Here is a 20,106-nt window from a genome sequence, read left to right on the forward strand (position 1 = left end):
GGGGGGGTGTGTGTGCCAGCCAGTGCTGAGCACTTGCGGTGCACCTTCCAGACCCCAAGTTGGATTCCAGGAGAAAGGTGGAGAAGAACTTGTCTTTAAAAAAATTTAATAATTTGTAATTCTAGGAAGACCTTCTTTAGCTTAACTTACAAATAAGGTAACATTTATGGACTAGGGAGATGGCTCAGCGGTTAACAGCTCTTGCACATGGTGGCTGACCACCATCTCTAACTTCAGTTCCAAGGCATCTGACATCCTCCTCTGACCTCCGTGGGCACCAATCACACATGCCATACACACATAAATGCATACAGGCAAAGCATTCGTACATATAATATAAAACAAATAAATCTGATGAATGAAATATGGTTTAAAATAAGGTAAAATTTAAATAAAATATAAAACTAAAGTATCTAATCTTTCCAAAGTATTTTATATTTCTTAGTAATCTATTTTTTTAAAGAATATAGTCATGAAAAACATCACAATATAAGAGAATGGACAAATTCTTGTGCTATTAATTATTAATTTATAACATTCAAGTAGTAAGAAAAATTTTGCAAATTTCTTATGGCTTATCAAAAGGAAAATAAATGTATGGTAAAATAAAGAATATGGTATACCTATTTCATAATTCTTTACATCATGAACCATCTGCACACACCAGTATATTAGGGCAAAAGTGTTAGTAAGGAGAAAAGATTCTAATTAAGTTGAACTGTTTCAAAGAATCTTCCATGATGTCATGAATAACCCATGGCCTTAAAATGAAATTTAACACTCAACTGTTTAACATCCTGTCTTTGCACAAAGCAGCACATTCTGTTTATAAACAAAACAAGCATTTATGATAACATTTTAAAAGTGTTTTCCATGGTAGGGACCATTTGAAGCAGTGACAAAATAAAATATATGAAATATATAAAATTTGAGAGCTTTTAAAAATGTATGCTCTTCATTTTAACCTTTCTGAAGATATACAACAAAGAAAGAGCACAGAGTGTACTTATATTTTGTAAAGAGGACATGAGGTTTCATCCTGTACGCCAGAGGAAAAAAGATCGGGGGCTGATAGTGTGGCTCACTGGTATAACATGTGCAAGGGTTTATCAATAGAACCAGTGGAAGGAAGGAGGAATGGAAGAAAGGAAGGGAGGGAGGAGGGAAAGGAGGGAGGGAAGGAGGAAGGGAGGGAGGAAGGCAGGCAGCAAGCAAGCTAGTTCCATCTAGCTGGGCATGGTGGCACACACCTCTCATTTCAGCATTCCAGTGATCAGGAGACTGAACTCCAAGCGTTCAAGGACACCATGGGATTCACAGCAATACCAAGTTGTTTTTGTTTTAAGTTCTTTATTTGGCCTCAAACCATTGAGGGTAGGGAGGACCCATGTGGTTCTATCCAAGAGAATTCAGAAGCTTGAAAGTAAATAGTATTTTCCTCATAAGGATAGAAAGTGCTTAAGGATAGAAATGAAAGAAAGCAATGAATAGAGAAGTCAAGTACAGAACCTTCTGGGGGGGAAAGAGACTGATTCTTAGTGTAAGACAAAGGAGGTCATAATAAAACTGTGTGTGTGCAAGGGAGAGGCTTCTTGCAAACACTGAAAGAGGACCAAGAGTGTGGGCTGCGTGTTTGATATGTACTAACTTAAAATTTTGATTTTGAGTATGGGGCAGTAACAAAGCAATCAAAGCAAAACTTATTTTAAAAGACCAAATCTGCTGAGCGTAGTAGTGCACAACTTAAATCCCAGCTGGTGGCTCTCTAAATTCAAGGCCAGCCTGATTTACAGAGAAAGTTCCAGGACAGCCAGGTCTACACTGAGAAACTCTGTCTCAAAACAAACGAATAAAATCAAAACAAAACCAACCAACCAAACAAGACCAAATCTGCTTCTAGAACACTCCTACTCTGGTTTATTATTATATTTTATAGCTCCCATAATGAATGAATTAAATATACTTCTAGTCTAATGAAATCCAAATTATAAATAGACCAACTGATACATTATCTAGTCTTGCACAAGTGCAGCAAGTTAAAAGGCACCTCTAACTGGACATGGCTGCCTTCCATCTCCTTTCTTTTTCACCATCATATCCACTGTTCAGTGATGGGAGGGTGTCTCCTGGTCCTTACAGCCTGAATGCCTATTAACTCAAACTAAAGTGAAAATGCCCAACTTCCTTGCCAATGACTAGCTTAGAAAGGAACGTGGCCACTCTGGTCAAGAGAAACTGAGGGAAAGTCTCCAGAGGGAAAAGCCTTGCTTCTCAGAGACAGACACATTGGCAGGTTGTGACTGCAGATGGAAGGTAAGAATGGCAATGTGGCTAAGCTAACAAATCAATTAACTAAAATTAATTGTATAACAGGTAACTGTTGTGGGATTGTATTTATGAGAAATTAAATACGAATAAAAAAACATAGAGTTTGTGTGTGTATATTCAACATACTTATGCTATGTGTTACTCAGATAGCAATGAGAAATGCTCTGACAAGCATGAAAGAGCATCACATGCAAGGCTCCAGGCTTCACTTCTCCCTGGGAGATAACTCTCAGCGTCAGCAAATGAAATCCTCCCCACCTCACTAACAAAGTATTTAATTACCTAATCTAAACCTACAACCTTGAGCCAAATTATTTTTAGCACTAAATACTAACAAGTTTATGTACTTTTTCTTTTTGTAATCTTTGCTCAAATATGCACTTATATTTTTTACCTCAATTTTATTTACAGACTTCATGACTACAGCTCAGTAGTGACTTGTACTAGTAAGTGGGCCTGAGTTGATTCTCTGTTCCTTTGTTTAGAGAATCCAGTAGCAAAGAGGTGTACGGGAATTTATTTTAAATTCATTAAAAATGAGAAAAGGAACCTGTTGAGAAGCAGGAGAAACTTTTCCCTGCTCCTCCAATCAAGTACAGATGATAAAAAGATGTTGTCTACCAATATGCTAATTTTGTAGGTGTAGTGGTCATTTGGAATTGAAGCTGCCCTTCTCCCTTGCTAGTCCTCTGCGTTGATCAAAGCAGTTAAAGGCCTTCAGAAGCAGCTGCAGGAATCCCACGTTACCAATGACTAACAGAAAGCACCATGGAGCACTAATTCCACGTGAGACTGATAGCACAGTGTGAACAATGAGATGGGCAGTAAGGCGTGAGGTGGAAGTTAGACACGTTACGGCTGTATTCTGTGATAACGGGCTTTAGACAGGTAGGTAATGTGGTCCTGTCTGCTGGGTAGATAAATGGCCCTGCAGCTATATAGGTGGACAGAAAGGTGAAGGGTGGGTTAAGTCCAGAGAGGTGAAAGAGAGCAGCACCAGTAGAAGCAGAGACACAAACCCATCAAGGGGCAGCTTCCTCATGGATGCCTCAGAGAAAGCTTAACTTCACTCAGTATGCACAAAGAACTGATTTTCTCCTAAACAGACCTGCCGGTCTTCTTCCTCAGGAATGGTCACATTATTCACTGAGTAACTCAAGTCACGATTTTGTTTCTTTCCCTTCGTTTCCTAAACTTATTTAAACATCGTAGCCTGTGGATTCTAACTCCTTGTTATCTCTCAAATCCATCTGCGTCTTTCCTCTTCTACCACAGCCCAGTCCACTACTGTTTTTGCCACAGAACAACTTGGAAGTGATAGGAAACATCCACTCCTGGAAATGCATTTGCCATCTTGCTTCCAGAATGACCCTGTGACATTATCAACCATGTTACTGTCTTGTTCAAAGCTTCAGTGGCTTCCCACTGTCCTGGGATAATGTCTACATTCCTTAAAATTGTCCACAGTTCCCAGGAGACCTGGATCCTGCCTGGTAACAACAAAAATGTCTACCACTACAGTGTACTTCTTAGGTGCTAGGCTCGGTGGCACACTTTGCAGGCATTATTTCATTTTATTCCCACAGCAGCACTGTAAGGCAACTACTATTAACATCCTCCCCGTTTTGCAGATAGGGGAACTGAGTCAAAAGCAATATGGAATTTATTCATAAGTGTACAGATAATAAAGTATCAAAATCAGATCTGTCTACCTTCTGAGCATATGCTCTTAAATTTCACACTCCCCACAAACTGTGAACTTTAACCATCCTGAATCACTATCAAGTCTTAGAACTCAGTTACTTGCTTTTGCCATGAGGCCTTCATACAAGCTATTTTCTATGTCTGGACCCCTACAACAATCTCACTGTATAGATAATAATTACTATTAAGAAAAATATGCTGGTGTATGTAATTCTAGCACCTGGCAGGCTGAGTCTGAAGACCCTGTCTCAAAATGAATGAATGGATATTAAATCTCTCTTTAAGGGTGTCTGCCTCAGGGAACTCTCCCCTTACTAAACTATATAAAATTAAATGTCTGTGTACTCCTTTTTATGACCTTTCTATCTTTCACAGAATATCCAAATTCTTATCACTCTTGCTATGGCATTCACTATTTGCTGTTCAAATGAGAGCATGAATGAATGCTGTAGGGGAGAAACTCCGTAAGATGGAAACTTTATCTATGCAAACTGATGTGAGACAGCAAGAAGGCAAATAAATTTGTTTATCCATTGGATATTTATTTAGTAGCTTCCAGGTCCCAGCCAAAACTCTTGAGAACTTAAGAGTCCTTCTGGGAAAAACAGACATATCAACACGAGATTACAGAACAATATAAATCAAGAGGCTCTTATGATAATGGCAACAATAAAGTATAACCGATGCAGAACTGAGAAAGAAATATGTCGACAGGAAGCCACTACAGTACAGAAGAGTGAATCATTCTGCAGAATAAAATAGGCTTGAGATATTTTTTACATAGTCTATATATTGTACTTGTGAAAGGTGCATTCAATGAATACGAGAGCACTTTGTATGCCATTTCCACAGAAGCTGTATTCTTACCCTATTTTATAGATGTGAAAATCAAATACAAGGAAAGCCAAGGAATTTGTCCAGGGTTACTGCAGTTCATTAATAAGGAAGCAATTGAATCTAGGTCTGACTCTAGTGCATTTACTTACCACTTACGCTGCAATTCTCTGATACAGTACTCCTCAGAGCCTGAATACTTCTATTTTCAATATAAGTCTTAACAAAAGTCATAATCTATTTTTCCACTCAAATATAAATAAGCAGTGAGATGAAAAGCCAGGAAGAGACCAAAGTAGTTACAAGTGGAAGGAAAAAAAAAACCAAACACTTGATGAAAAACTTAAAAACTTATGGATCATGTAGTTCTATACAAATCGCACAGTATTTTATGTGCACAATGACGACTCCATTATTTTTTTTTAATTAGTATAGTGGCTATAAGAAGTCTAAAAGAAATAGTTTCTTATGCTTAAGGGACAGAATGTACATATATTGAAAGTTAATTCCTTCCTGTAAAATTAATTATAATGATTGATTCTCAAGTGTTTGTAAGAACTATTTCAAGATCTTAGCTTTTTAAGATCACCATTTTACTGGGCTGGAGAGATGGCGCAGCCAGCGGTTAAGGGCTCTTCTAGAGGCCCCACATGACAGCTCACAACTGTCTGTAACTCCAAGATCTGACACACTCTCACATAGACATACATGCAGGCAAAGCACCAACTCACATAAAATAAAAGTAATAAAATTTTTTAAATCATCATTTTCACAGGTGATTGTTTTTCTTTTACTTAAGCTTCTATAGAAAACTGTCAGAAAAATGACTGTAGAAAAAATAGCATTTTAAACCTTACTGCACTCGCAATTTAAGGGGAAGAGAAACAAGTTAGGGAACACAGAAAATAAGTGAACAGCAAAACATTTCTACCAAATGCCTTACCTTTATCCAATTCTTTCTTTCTTTTCTTTTTCTTTTTTTTTCAGGCAGGGTCTTGCCATGTAGCCATGTACAGACTTAGTACTCAGGAGGTAGCCAGACTGGTCTCGAACTCCTGGCGGTATTATCCCTGACTCAACCTTTTGTGGTTATTGTGAATATGCTACTAAATGCTAACTTTGGGTCCAATTTTTCAACCTGAACATGTTACCTTCTTTATGACTTAGGCTATTTATTATTATTATTATTATTATTATTATTATTATTATTATTTTCTAAATAATAGAAAATTATTTTTCTGTATTAGGATGCATTTAGAAATTGGAATCCTGCCTTTGTTGTTAAGGGCCAGAGAAAATTGTGCCCCAATTTACCTTGAACAAGTATGAAACATTTAATATAATTTCTCATTTTGGAGGCTTCCAATGTGAAACTTTCCACACACAACACCTTAACAATGTGCAAAGTGCACTGGGTACGCCTGGCAACAAACCAAAAGAAATGCAAGGACTTGTAATTAACTACACCTTTCATATATATTATTCTCCGCTAGTAATGCTGTTTCTGCCTGAAACGCCATAAAAACAATTTTTGTTCATCAGTTTTTGAAAACCGTTTTTAGTTTACACTGCTCGGTTTGGTCCCAACATTCAACCGTGCTCTCCAATGCCTAGTGAAGTCATATTAAGAGCTCAAAGGCGACGTGAATAACTGCAAGTCAAATTTCACTGTCGAGTTAGTTATTCTAATATTGCTCTTACCTCGACGCTCTTCAGAATGAACCCACTTCTCTCTCTCACATCTTTAAAGGGACACCTCTTAGAGAGCATAAGGAGATGAGCAAGAAGTTTATTCATGGCATCCAAAGAAACAGCACTTGAAAGCCCATCTGAAGGTCGATAGAGCGTCTCTTTCACTGAACGAAGGTGTTCGGTTTTTCTTAGAACGATCTGCCTAATGTTTTCCAGCGCTGTCTCTCTAATAGTCGAATCTCTACTGCACAGGCCATCCCATCTCACTTCATTCTCTCCTTCAGCCATGACAATCGGGAGCTTTTCTTTTGCAGCCTTCAGACACCTCTCAGCATTCCCCCAAAGCAAGTTTGCCAACAGCAACAAAAAAACCCAAAAACCAAAAAAACGAGAAACGTGAAGAATAAAGTCAGAGAAATCCAGTCGTCACGAAAACAAGCGTCTGGGTGGCATTGGGAACCACACGTGCCTTTTAGGTTGATGCTTTCCAATCGATCCACAAGGCGGATCACCCTCGCACCTTCTCCAACACGAAAGGGCAGTCTCCAGGGCAGAGATTGCAAAAAGAAGAAAAGTTGGAAAGTTGCAAGCTTACAGAGCTGGTTAGCTGGACTGGGAGTCTCGGGGAAGTGTGCTCTTGTGTCACAGGGTCAGCGGATATCCTCACGTTGTGGAGCTGTCAAATCCGTGCTGCTGGGTCGCAAAAGGCTCTCCAGCCATTCGGGATTTTTTTTTTTTTTTTTTTTGGTCTGTGCAGTGGCCGGTTCCCACCCCGCCCCTCCTCCGACGCAGTCTCCGCCCCCCTCGGCTCCTCCCAGCGGCCCGGCAGCGGGCGGGTGCTGGCGGGCTTGGCAGCAGACCCTCGCCCCTAGCTTGCTGGGGCCCGAGGCTCCGGCGCTTGGGGGACCGGGGCGTCCACCAGCCGCTGTGTCGGCGGCGCCGGAGGGCAGCGTCCCCGACCCCGCCGGCGGCTCCTGTCCTCCGGGGTAGCCCGCTGCTCCTAGCCCTCAGTCCTGGCCCACCGCCGCCAAGCCGGAGGGCACCCCGCGACCCAGCAGTCCTCGAGCCCCGGGCCGCGCTGCCGAAGCACAGGCCCCGAGGCACAGGGCCCGCCCCTTCGCCCAGCCCCGTCGGTGGGGCTCGGCCCAGAGGGCGGGAGCAGGGAGGGGAGACGGGGTCCTCACCCCCAGCCCCTCCCCTGTCCCCGCCCGGGGCCGCGGGGAGACGCCCCTGCCCCACGCCTGCCTCTCCGCCCAGGCACACGCGACCCGCCAAGGCGGCCATTAGGAACAGCCCCGCCCTCGGGCAGAGTACCTCCGGACCCCAGTCCACCGCGCGCCGCCAAGCCATGCCGGCTGCCGCGCATGCGCGACTCCGGCCAGCGCGCATGCGCTTTCAGCGGCGTTGTCCGTTCTCGACGTTTGGAAAGAGCGTAGATGCACGGAGATGTTTACCGCGCAAGAAAAAGACATCAAATAAAGGTCTCGATGGCGTCCCTAGTAGAAACGGGCTGGAATTGAAGATTAGTCCAAACAATTATGACAGCCAAACCCCAGATTCCGTAGACAGGGCTTTTGGGAAATGTAGTTGTAATGCTACCGACGCGGTTTGTTTGCGACAGAAACTACAACTCCCAGATGCCACCGCGGCGCTTCTTGTGGTTGCCCGCGAACCAACGGTTCCGGAGGCCAGGGTTAACTGGGAACGTCCATCTGGTAAGCGTGGTAGGCTTGGCTGCGACTTGTTCATTGAAAATGCTTTTGCCTTTCTCCACTCCCTCTGAAATTTTGGTGCAGAAGCCATCGGGGATTGCTGCCTTTCAGTCCCAGAGCCTTTTCCCGGTAGCTTGCCAGGAGGGAAATAGTGCAGGTGCCCAACACCTTTCGGTGGGTGACTAAGGCCAAGATTTGGAGATCATTGTCTGAAAGGTCAAGGAGCTGCTGCTTCTGCTGCCCTTGGCTGTGAGAACCGATGCCGGGTGGATTTGAAGTCCTGCGCATCGCGGTTGCACGTTTGCTCTTACACGGATGTGTTTTGTGTTTTATTTGCGCGGTCATATAGAATCCGAACGGGAGCTTTGGAAGCAAGTGCGTTTTGTGTGAGACTGAAAAGAACTCCCAGTGTTCTTAGGTTTTGCAAGTTTTGAAGAGTTCTGTTTGAAAAGAATCCTATAAAAAACTCTCAAATTTATTGCCTCTGAATGATTCAGTCATTTCTCCGACGATGTTTTGAAGTCTTTATACTTGAGAAAACTCAGGTTTGGAAGGGTTTTTTGTTTGGTTGGTTTCGAGACAGGGTTTCACTGTATAGCCTAAGCTGTCCTGGATTCATTTTGTAGATGTGGCTGGCCTCGAACTCACAGCGATCCGCCTGACTCTGCTTCCCAGAGTGGCAGGGATTACAGGCGGCGCCACCGTGCCCGGCTTTGGAAGTTTTGTTTGTTTATTTTTGTTTTTTTAAATAGACTGCTACTCGGATTAGGTTTTAATCCTTTGCTTTGCAGAGTAAATGTAGTCATAAAATCTTAATCAGGGACTAGGGCGATGATGCAGCAGTTAAGAACACTTGTTTTTACAGAGTGCCTGAGTTCGATTCTCAGCCTCAACGTGGCAGCTCACAACCCTCCAGAACTCCAGTTCCAGAGGACCCGATGCCCCCTTCTGACTTCAGCAGACTTCAGGCATATACTTGGTGCACAGGCAAACATGCAAACAATACACTCATGTAAAATAAACCCCCGAATAACAAAAACTAATGGGACTTTGAATGTGTTCAAGAGAGAAAAAGACACAACTCCTCATCTAGCTTTCATTAGAAAACTAATGTGTAAACATACAGTTTTAATACTATTTAATTTTGTTGGCTCGAGGAACACTTAGGGAGTCAGGAATGTCTTCATCAGTGAAGACCAAATAAATAGCATCAAGGCTTCAGCCAACAAGTGCCTGCTGAGTACCCAACTGGGGCATCGTTGAACTTGTGTTGTAAGAAGAGGCAGTAAGTCAGTAACGTAGAATCCATGGCCAGTACAGCGATGACAACCAATTGGGAAAGAATGAAGAGTGCTTGGTTGTGAGGGAAAAAAATCCCCTTTCCGTCTGAGGATTGTTGCCGGATCCTGTACGCTGGTTGCCTGCCACCTCGGGGCAGCTGTTCCAGAGATGAGTTTGCAGGGTGGAGGGTTTGCTACTGGGGAAGGGTGGGTGACGGACAGCGGGCAAGAAGAATCTGCGTTATTGGGGGAGGTGGAGAGTTTTCAGTGCCTTGTTCTAAATGGGCTTAATTCCCTAGAACATCTCAGGTCATGTTGTTTGTTTGTTTGGGAATTTGGGGTTTGTTTTTTGTTTGTTTGTTTCTTTGGTTGGTTTTTATAGGCTTTTCCAGTTACTTTTCATCAAGTTAATTTATGTGCTTTGCATTAGTTGATGCAACAACAGGCACTATTGGTAACAGAACTAAAGAAAGGAGGGACTTCCTGGAGTCACCAGCTCTTGTGGGTTCTAAAGATCATCCAACAGTTAACATCTTAATCATCTAAGTGACCCTTCTTTTGAGTCTAAGAATTAAGGAGGACAGAAGGAATTGGCAGAGGAGATGTGGAAGGACTGGATCACAGGAACCTGTGCTATAGAACTAACTGAAAGTGAGGCTTTTGCTATTGGACTAAGTGGTTGGTGCACATCATCTTCCTTGAACTAGGGAGGTGAAGACAGGCTGGGCAACAGGACCCTGTTTCACAGGAAACAAAACAGTCAAAAGGAAGGAATGGCTACTTGTCATGGAAAAAGAGTACAATGTAAAAAGAACTTTTATTCTCCTGGTTCAGTTGTCGACTTGGAGGCTTACTTCCTCCTCCAGCTAACCTAGGCCTCGTCCTGGAAGCTCCTAGGCCGAGAATGTTGTCCGCCTCTGAGACTTACTGCTTAACACACCCTTTCTTGTTTTTCCTGAGCTCTGGGCTGGCTCATTCTCCTCTCCCAGCTGACTTATTCAAACTGGCTTTTCTCTTGGCCTCTGAATTGCTCTGCTCGGCCTCAAAGTAACTCCAGCCATTTGTTCTAATCTCCTGGCTTCTCATTCTCTGGCTCCTCCAGTCTTCACCTGAGTTCTTTCTCTACAACCTTTCTCTCTATTACTGCCTCTACTCTCTTTGCTCCTTAAGTAGCTTCCCTTTTCTCTCTCTTCACCTGAGATTTGGGCTTATCCTGTTCTGTCAAGTCTTACTCTTTCTGCCACTCAATTAGACATCACTTTCAAACATGGGTGCTTCCTTCTACAAATTATCTTTACCTTCATTGCTTGGGATTAAAGGCATGTACCACTGCCTGGACCTAAGCTTTTCTTTTCCTGAAACTTGCTCTATACCAGGCTAGCCATGAACTCAGATATGCTGGCTTCTCTCTCCTGGATTAAAGGCATGTTTGTATTCCAGCTGGATCACACAGACCTAGGAAGTCTTTGGATGTGCTGTCTTGCCAGAACAGCCATGTTCTTTAAAATTCCTCTGCAGTGCACGTTGGTATTTGGGAGAGGGAAGAGGTCAGTAGATTGGCCACTTGCCTTGAGGTATGGAAGAGGAATGAGGAAGACTTAGCTGTGGATACAGTTTGAGGGTTCATTGTAATGTTTTGGTAATGGTTAACTTTCACCGAAGGAGGCACACTCCTTGAAGTTCAATGGATTTGAAGTTATATGCAAGTATGATTCTGAAGGAGCAGCCAGCGTAGGGGGGAAACCCCTCAATGTGTTGGCCTAGAAGCAAACTGAAGAAAGAAAAGAAGTAATGATTATGTTAAATGTTGTTCTAGATCCAATGAAACCACTACATTTTTCACTGTGGAGATTTTTTTATTGTGAGTGTGTGTGTATGTGTGTGTGTTTTGTTGGTTTTGGGTTTTTTTTGGGTTGTGTATTTTTATTTGTTTGTTTGTTTGTTTGTTTGTTTTGAGACAGGCTGTGTTAACTGGTCTGGACTCACTTTCTAGGCAAGGCTGGCTTTGCCTCTGCCTCTCAGAGTGCTGGGATTACAGACTTGCGACATTGCTCCCTGCTTTCTGTGGACATTTTAAATAGGGGTTATAGGAAACCATTGCAGTGGACTTGAGCTCTTGAACTGCCCCACCCCCTACTCCAGATGAGATGCCCCCCCCCCAATAAAAAAGCAAACGGCTACCCATGCTAATGTTCCACATATCCAAACTGAAACTAAGTTGTCAGCCTGACCTGAGAAGTCAGTAGAATGAGAGGGAGTGAATTTCCCAAGCTAGCTGTCTGGCAATGATGATCATGTTCCTTCTCCTTTCATGCCTACAGCCTTTAGTCCTTCTAAATGGTGACACGCAGAGGAATTTTAATCCAGCAACGTGGCTGCTCTGGCTGCAATACAGAGTATCAATACCTTTAATCCCAGTAGACAGAGGGAAGCGGATCTCTGAGTTTAAGGCCAGCCTGGTAGAGAGAAAGTTTCAGGTAAAGATTCAGGCGTTGGTGGTACACACTTTTATCCCAGCACCTAGGAGACAGAGTTCTAGTAAATGCTGTTCAGGCAGTTTGGTTGAATCAGTGAGTTGAGAGACAGTGCAACGAAACTGAGTGGAATTTAGAGGCAGTTAGGGAAGGTTTTACTGGCAGGTTGAAAAGAGAACAAGCTAGACATAGATGAAGACAGCTAGACACAGATGAAGATAGAAAGAGCCAGAGAATGAGGAGCCAGAAGATTAGAACAGATTGCCAGAGTCTGGGGCCAGGAAGAACAAATAGTCAGAAACAGAGAAGCCAGACTGAATTAATCAGCTAGGAGAGGAGTTTGAGCCAAAATAGCTGAGTTGAACCAGCCAGCCAGAGTTCAGAAAGAGCTGGCAAATAAAAGATGCTTTTACAGTAGCATGAAGTAATCAGACAGTTTAAGGTTTTTAAACTGTAGCTTTGTTGTTTGAAAGGTCACTGGCCATCTTGATAAGATCAGTTTGGGTGAAGAGTCCCAAAAGCAGATGGCCTTTTTTTTTTTAATTATTTTATTTATTTTATTTTATTTTATTTTATTTTACCAGAGACAGTAAGTAGAGACATGGAATCTCTGTTTCCTTTGTCCAGACTCCCTTATCATATCTTTGACTCATCTTCCTTTGATGATGTTAGCACAACTGTTTCTTGCTCAGAGAAGTGTTGCTAATCAGAAGAGAAACAAACGAACAAACAAATGTACTCGTATTGCATCATGCATCTTTACCGGCTGATGTGTTGAGAATGCAGTTATCAGTCACATTTCCCACAATGTGATTACCTGGCCGGAAGGGGCTGCACGTGACAGAACTAAACTTTGTATAAAGTGGCTTGAGTGGAGCAAGGAAACAAACTGGCTTGCTCAGCGTCACCTTACTTCAGGTGTCACCTCATGAGAGGGGCAGCAGATGGGGCCTCCTTATGCTGGACAAAATCGATCTATTTGGAGGTTCACCTGATAAATCTTTCTCTTGGCTTGAGAGCTCATTCTTTTTAAACGCATGGAAATCAAGAATAAAACTGTTGTAAAGTGTTTGGTTAGAGAGCTTTCGTGGACATAAGTTTTTGGCTCGTGGCTGGTTCACTTGGTGACCCTATGTTACACTTTGTAAGAAACTCACAGCTGCTGCACAGCGGCTGCATTTTTATATTCCCGCCCACAGCAAATGAGAGTTCTGTTGCTTCACAGCCTTCACAGGACAGTTACCTTCAGCCAGCCAATCCCAAACGGCACCGGATGCTTACTGTGTTTATTTCCACCTGTGTCTTTGGCAAGGAGTCTGAAGCCTCTTGCTCTTTTTTTTTTTTTTTTTTTTTTTTTTTTGGCTCTGCGTTTGGTTGTTTAAAGAGTTCTGTGCCTGGGCTGTGGTGATGCACACCCTAAGTCCCAGCACTCAGGATGCAGAGGCAGGCATATCTTTGTGAGTTCAAAGCCACCCTGGTCTACAGAGCAAGTTCTAAAACAGCCAGAGCTACACAGAGAAACCCTGTCTTGAAAAAAAACAACAACCAAGAGTTCTGTATATTGGGAGCTTGTTCTTGCAAACATTTTTCTCTTTATCTGGTTCATCTTTCATGTTCTTAATGCTGTCCTTTGTAAAATGGTTTTAAATTTTATTGAAATCCAGCTTAACATGTTTATCTTTCATAGCTTTTAGTGTTGCATCTAAAATGTTATTTTCATGCCCCAAAACAACTAGATTTTCTGTTATCGTCTACAAGTTTTAAAGTTTAGTGTTTTATATGAAGCTCTATGATCCATTTTGAGCTAGCTTTTTGAGAAAATAGAATTTTTGTGCTTAGATATATTAAAGTTTCTACTGGATCTGAAATTAATTAGATCATTACATAATAAAAATAAAAAAGGAGCTGGGCATGGTGGCGCATGCCTGTAATCCCAGCACTCAAGAGGCAGAGGCAGGCAGATTTCTGTGACTTTGAGGTCAGCCTGGTCTACAAGTGAATCTAGGACAGCGAGGGCTACACAGAGAAACCCTGTCTCATAAACCAAACCCTAAACTAAACCAAACCCACCACCCAAAAGCCTGACACATGGCTGAGACAGTAGGACTTAGGTTCTCAAATGCCTGGGCTACAAACAAGACCCTTTAAGGACAAAAGGAAGATAAGAAGAGGAAGGGAAGGCAGAAGGGCAGGTGGGAGGGGAGGGGAAGCAGAAGCAAGAGCTCAAAAGCAAAGGGAGAAGTGCTCAGTTGAGCCTTGCTATGTAGTTCAGGCTGGCCTTGAACTCACAGTGATCATCCTGCCTTTGGGCCTCTCAAGTGCTGAAACTACATTGGTATATAGTGTTTGATAGTCTCAATCTTTAATGGGCTCTAGGTCTGTGCTCTTTAACTATTATAACGACAAATATTTTTAACTTGTCTTATGTTTTGTGTTTGTGTGTTGCTGAGAATTGAACCCAGACCCTTGCACATGCTAGATAATGGCTGTACCACGAAACTGTGTTTTTGTGCTGCTGAGAACTGAACCCAGGGCCTTGCACCACGGAAATAGACAATGCTAGACAATGGCTGCACCGCAGAACTGCAGCTTCATCCTAGCTCTCGTTGCCTCAGGTCAGCTTATGTTTCTCGTTACCCATTTTTATACATTTTTAAAGTTTTATGAGCTTTGTTATATTTTGTAATGTAAATTTCTAATATTTTATAACTTGCAAATACATAAAAACATCACACACCAAAAATACCCAGGCCCAAAGTCTATATAACTCAGTGAACTTCCGTACAGTTAAAGTAGGCATTTGGAATGGGAGCTATAGGGCCTCTGAGTTAGGTTTTCAGTTTCCAATATATTTTTATGAACTTATCCATCACCAAAACCAAAACAAAACAAAATCCACGACAGAATTAGAACTAGAAAAACAATTAGCCTCATTCGCTCTCAAAACTCCTGTTGGTTACCTACGTTCAGGCCTTCCTTATCCCCTTACCCTCGGCCTTTCTTGTATTATCTTCGTGCTATACTGTATTCATCTGTACACTGCCCCCCCTCCAGTACCCTCTACACATGCTCATACACACTGGCTAGATTGTGAATAGGAGAGAACATGTGATGGTTTTTTCTTTTTGAGATTGTGTGGCTTCATTTAATACGCTTTTTAAGTTCTCTTTCCTGACATTTATGGGGTTGTTTTTGCTCACCTCTCTCCATTTACTTATTTTTAATTTTATGTACATTGTTTTGACTGCATGCATATTTGTGTGAGGGTATCAGATCCCCTGGAACAGGAGTAACAGACAGTCGTGAGCTGCCATGTAAGTGCTGGGGATTGAACCTGGGTTGTCTGGAAGAGCAGTCAGTGCTTTTACCTGCTGAGCCATCTCTCCAGCTCCTGTTTGATTTGTTGTTGTTGATGATAGACAGCTAGGTGGATTCCAACTCTTTCCTACAGTGAATAAAGCTGCAGTAACAGAGGGTGCAAATATCTCCATGGCAGGGGATGGCGTTCTCTGGATATAGGCCTGGAGCTCATAGCTGGACCATATGGTAGTTCTTTTTTTACATCTTTTAGAAATCTCCAAGCCGATTTCCATAATGTCTGCATTAATTTGCACCCTCACTTGCAGGGGGTTCCTTTCTCTCCACATCATTTTCCACATCTGTTGTTAGATTTGCTAGTCGTTCTGGTTGGGGGAGGTGGTGTCTCAGAATAATTTTAATTTGTATTTCCTTGGTGGCTCGGTATATTGAACTCTGTGGAGGTCAGAAGGCAACTTGCAGGAATCCATTCTCTCCTTCCATCACATGGCTTTCAGGGATTGAACTTGGGTTTCAGGTCCTCAAGCTTGGTGGCAGGTGTCTACCTACTGAGCCATCTCACTGGCTCAGAAAAATGTTCTTTTTAATTTTCATATGTGTGAATGTTTGCCTGCATAAATATTTGTGCACCACATGGGTACAGAGTGTCCGCAAGAGCAGCAAGTGCCCCTAACCGCCAAGGTTTCTCTCTGGCCCTCAAAAAGATGCTCTCGAGTTAATGCTTTTGCAACAGTTGTATTCATTAAATGTAAGAAGTCAGAAATTATAAATTACAGAATTATTTTATAGTCCACAAGATAAAGGAGAAATGCTGCCAAATATCATTTAAGATAAATCTAAATTTCGTAATGTTACATATAAGATACAATGTAGTGATCAATGTGGGAAAGTATTGACTTGGTTTTATTCTGTTTTACATGTTTTTACTACATTAAATGAATTAAAAATAACAAATGCACCAAGCATGGGGGCAGACATCTTTAATTCCTGTACTTAGGAGCCAGAGATAGATGGATGTGTAAGTTTGAGTCTAGCCTGGTCTACACAGTGAGTTCCAGGCCAGTCAGGCTATATAGTGAGACTCTGTCTCAAAAGAAACAAATACACAAAAGTGTATTGAACAGTTACTAAAAACTCCAGTGGATAGTTGGTGAATGAGTAAGATGTAGTTCTTGCTTTTAAAGGACTGTAGAGGAGAGTAAATGTGTTACAGTCATTGCTAAAACAATGCTAGGTCTAAGGCACTACATTAAGATAAGCTATAATTAATATATGCAACAAAATACTGATAAATTAATGACAGTTGGCTTTGCAAAAGTTATAATTAGTAACTTCAATAACCATCTGTTGTTGATTTCATTCATTGTTACAGGAAATAGGGGGACATTATTGAATGGAAAGAGGGAAGGAAATATTAATGAGTATATGAATATATATGTGTGTGCTTTTCTTTAGTGCAGAGAATAGAATTTCCTCCAGGGTGTCATTTTAAAAGTGTTTTATGTTTTTCTCAGTTGTGATCTCTGCAGTAGGTCTATTTGTTGGAAAAATAATTCTAGTAGCTCCAATGTTTGTTTTCTTTGGGAAATTTACAAATTGAATTGTGCCTTAAATAAATGTTCCTGTGTTTATGTACTTAAAGAGTGGGAAAATGCTAAACTTAAGCTGGCGCACATACACCATGAGCATCTGTAAGAGGTGACCCACGTACTCAGGGAATGTAAACTTAATCCAATTTTGCATTAAATAAATATAATGTTCTAAGACAGGAAATTAGTAGAAAATATAGCATTTTGAGGAAAAATATTGGTGATTTTTTAAAAAGATTTACTTATTTATTTTAGGTGTATGGATGTTTTGACTGAATGTTTGTATGTACTACATGTGTTCCTGGTGTCCTCAGAGGTCAGAGAGAGCATTGAATCCCCTGAAACAAGTTACAGATGATTTTTCAGCCACCATGTGGGTGCTGGGAATCCAACCCAAGTCCTCTGCAAGAGCAGCAATGCAGTAAACTGTGGCGCCATCTCTTTAGCCCCCTTAGTAATTATTCTTTTTAAATCTAAAGTCACAGATAGAGATACTGGGTTCTGATTTATAGAAAACAGTTGTTTTAGCCACTGCTTGCTTTCTGTGAACAGACACTATAACCAAGGCAATTTCATTCTTATCAAAGAAAACATTCAGTTGGTGTCTTGTTTACAGTTTCAGAGGTTTAGTCCATTATTATTATAGCGGAAAGCATGGTGGTACCCATGGTGCTGAGCGCTAAGCCATCCTGGTCCATAGGATGAGAGAGACCTCAAAAGCCCACCTCCCATGATGCGTTTCTTCCAACAAGGCCACATCTCTTAATCCTTCTAATCCTTTAAAATAGTCCCACTCCCTAAGCATGCAAATATTTGAGCCTGTGGGGGCCACTTCTACTCAAACTACCACAGCAGTGAACTGTCAGAAAGGGCGCTACATGTAATTCCTGAAGACCTTTGACCAAATTAACTAGTCATTTCATCTGTTTCCTTATGTGTGAAAAAGTTACTTTGATAATAGTAACTACATTTTTAAGATTGTAAGCCAAATGTGATACTTTGTACATAATAATACTTTTCAAGTGCTAGTTGAAATTTTGTTACATTTTGTTTTAGTATACAAAATAGAAACTTTTTAATGTTTCATATACTTTTTATTAGTTCACTGAGTGTTTTCTAAAATGTGTTTTGATTATATTCATTACCCCTAACTCTTTCCGTATCTGCTTTCCCTTCCCTATTCACTCAATTTTATGTCTTCATTTATTTTTTATTATTTATTTATTTTTATTTTTGAGGCAGGGTTTCTCTATATAGCCCTGGCTATCCTGGAACTCAGTAGGTAGACCAGGCTGGCCCTGAACTCACAGAGATCCACCTGCCTCTGTCTCCCAAGTACTAATGTTAAGAAGTACTAAGTAGAGGTGTGTACCACCAGGCCCGGCTCTTGTGTGTGCTGCTCATATATTCTTGAATGTATGATCTTCCACTACAGCATGGTCAGTTTACCGGGGGCTACATTCCTAGAGAAAACTGCCTCTCCTCCAGAAGTTAACAGTTGCCGATAGTTCCACGGTCAGGAGTAGGCGTTTATGCCCAACTCCTGTCTCCACGCTGAGTTTGGCATGTCTTGGGCTTGCACAGGCTTTGTACATGCTTTTTCACCTACTGTGAATTCATTTGTATAGCTGCCCTGCTGTGTCCAGGAGACACTACTTTCTTGTAGTCATTCTGTGCCTCTGGGTTTTACACTCTTGCCACCATTTCTTCCACAGTGATCCTTGAGCCTTGGGAGGAAGAGGTGCAGTGTTCCATTGAGAGCTGAACATTTGACAGCCTCTTTCTCAGCACCTTGGCCACCTTGTGGGTCCATGTGTTAAATACTGTCTACTCTAAATAGAAGCCTCTCAAATCAGGATTGAGAGATGCGGTGCAATTCCTAGTAAGTCATTAGGAGTTATTTTAATGCTATATATATTCAGCAAAATAATGTTAGTAGGTTCTTCCCTGGGATCTATGACCTTAGATCTAGGCATAGGTTCTTGCACTATGGGTTTCATTGTGTAGAGCCCAGATCCAATCAGAAAAGGTTTGGTTTCTCTACTAGTGTTGAGGCCACCATTGCACCGGTGGACATAGCTTACCAGGCCAGTCACTGTAGCTCAGGGCTAACAGCTGGGCGTGAATGATGATCACTTTGCCCTTCCAGTCGTGTGCCAGCCAGTAGCAGCAATCTTGGGCCACAGAACATGGGAAAAATCAGGCTGGTATTGAGCTAGAGGCTCTGTTCCTGCTTTAACTTTTTTTTTTATTTCTGTTCTATGTGTATGGGTGTTTAGCTTTTTTGTGTGTCTGGGTACCACACGTGTGTACTGCTCACAGAAGCCCACAGAGTACTCTGGATCCTCTGGGACCGGAGTTACAGACATTGTCAGCCTCCATGTGGCTGCTGCATATTGAACCCTGGTCCTCCAGAAGAGCAGCTGGGGCTCTTGACTGTTGAGCTCTCTTTCCAGCCCCTCATTCCTATTTTTAAATGTTTTTTTTTTTTTTAAATAGATCCCATTTTTCTCAGTTGAAGTTAACAGGAGCATTTGAGAAGATATAACTTAGAAAAAAATTTCTAAAATAGAGTATTTTGGTGAGAGAAACAATTAAAACCTTTAAGTCCCAAACAACTTTAGTAATGCTTTACTTGAAACAGTTTTAGGTTTTGCCAGTTTGACAGTATTAAAAGCATTAAAATTGTCATACACCTAACATTATAATTGGTTAACTATATCTTAATGAGAAGAAAGCTTACATAAATATTTATATGCGCATTAAAAACCATACTTCAATCAAATTATGTATATGTCAACATTTATTATGTTACAGTGAGTAAAAAGAGCAACTGGCAAGAGCATGTATTCCAATCTCAACTTTGGTTGAAATAAGACTGAGCTACTATGAAAGTGTTAATCTTGTTTGTCTATTTCTTTGTTTTGTTTTCAAGACAGTCTTTCTACATAACATAGTCCTGGCTGTCCTAGAACTCACTATATAGACCAGAATAATATCAAATTGGTAAATTTTACACTGAATTTGATTTTCTAGTGTAATCCAAGTTTTATAGAGTTAGCATTTATCATTTTTTAAATCAGGATTATATATGTAATTTATTATCTGTCAAGTCTCTCTGTACACACTCTAGTGTCTGATCCTGCACAGTGAAGCATCACTGGCTAAGGTATAA

The 20,106-nt window shown here is 41.5% G+C and overlaps 2 protein-coding genes across 5 annotated transcripts in view; one reads left to right on the forward strand and one right to left on the reverse strand.

The window, feature by feature from the left end:
- Sesn1 (sestrin 1) overlaps positions 1 to 7,252 on the reverse strand; it is an 86,390-nt gene extending 79,138 nt beyond the window's left edge. Inside the window, exon 1 of the mRNA XM_055615951.1 lies at positions 6,568 to 7,252. Coding sequence (XP_055471926.1) covers positions 6,568 to 6,846 — 279 coding nt within the window. The 5' untranslated portion in view covers positions 6,847 to 7,252. The remainder of the gene's footprint in view (positions 1 to 6,567) is intronic.
- A 740-nt stretch (positions 7,253 to 7,992) lies between these two features.
- Positions 7,993 to 20,106, forward strand: part of Cep57l1 (centrosomal protein 57 like 1) — a 50,699-nt gene continuing 38,585 nt past the window's right edge. For 3 of the 4 annotated variants that reach the window (XM_055616175.1, XM_055616176.1, XM_055616179.1), the window contains exon 1: positions 7,993 to 8,273. In XM_055616175.1, the coding sequence (XP_055472150.1) occupies positions 8,151 to 8,273 (123 nt within the window). In that variant the 5' untranslated portion in view covers positions 7,993 to 8,150. Of the gene's footprint in view, positions 8,274 to 14,625; positions 14,640 to 20,106 lie in introns of those variants that run through there. The other variant, XM_055616177.1, reaches the window with a different exon arrangement.

The sequence above is a fragment of the Psammomys obesus genome, unplaced genomic scaffold (assembly GCF_907164565.1).
Source record: "Psammomys obesus unplaced genomic scaffold, mPsaObe1.curated_primary_1811, whole genome shotgun sequence".
NCBI classification, from domain to species: domain Eukaryota; kingdom Metazoa; phylum Chordata; class Mammalia; order Rodentia; family Muridae; genus Psammomys; species Psammomys obesus.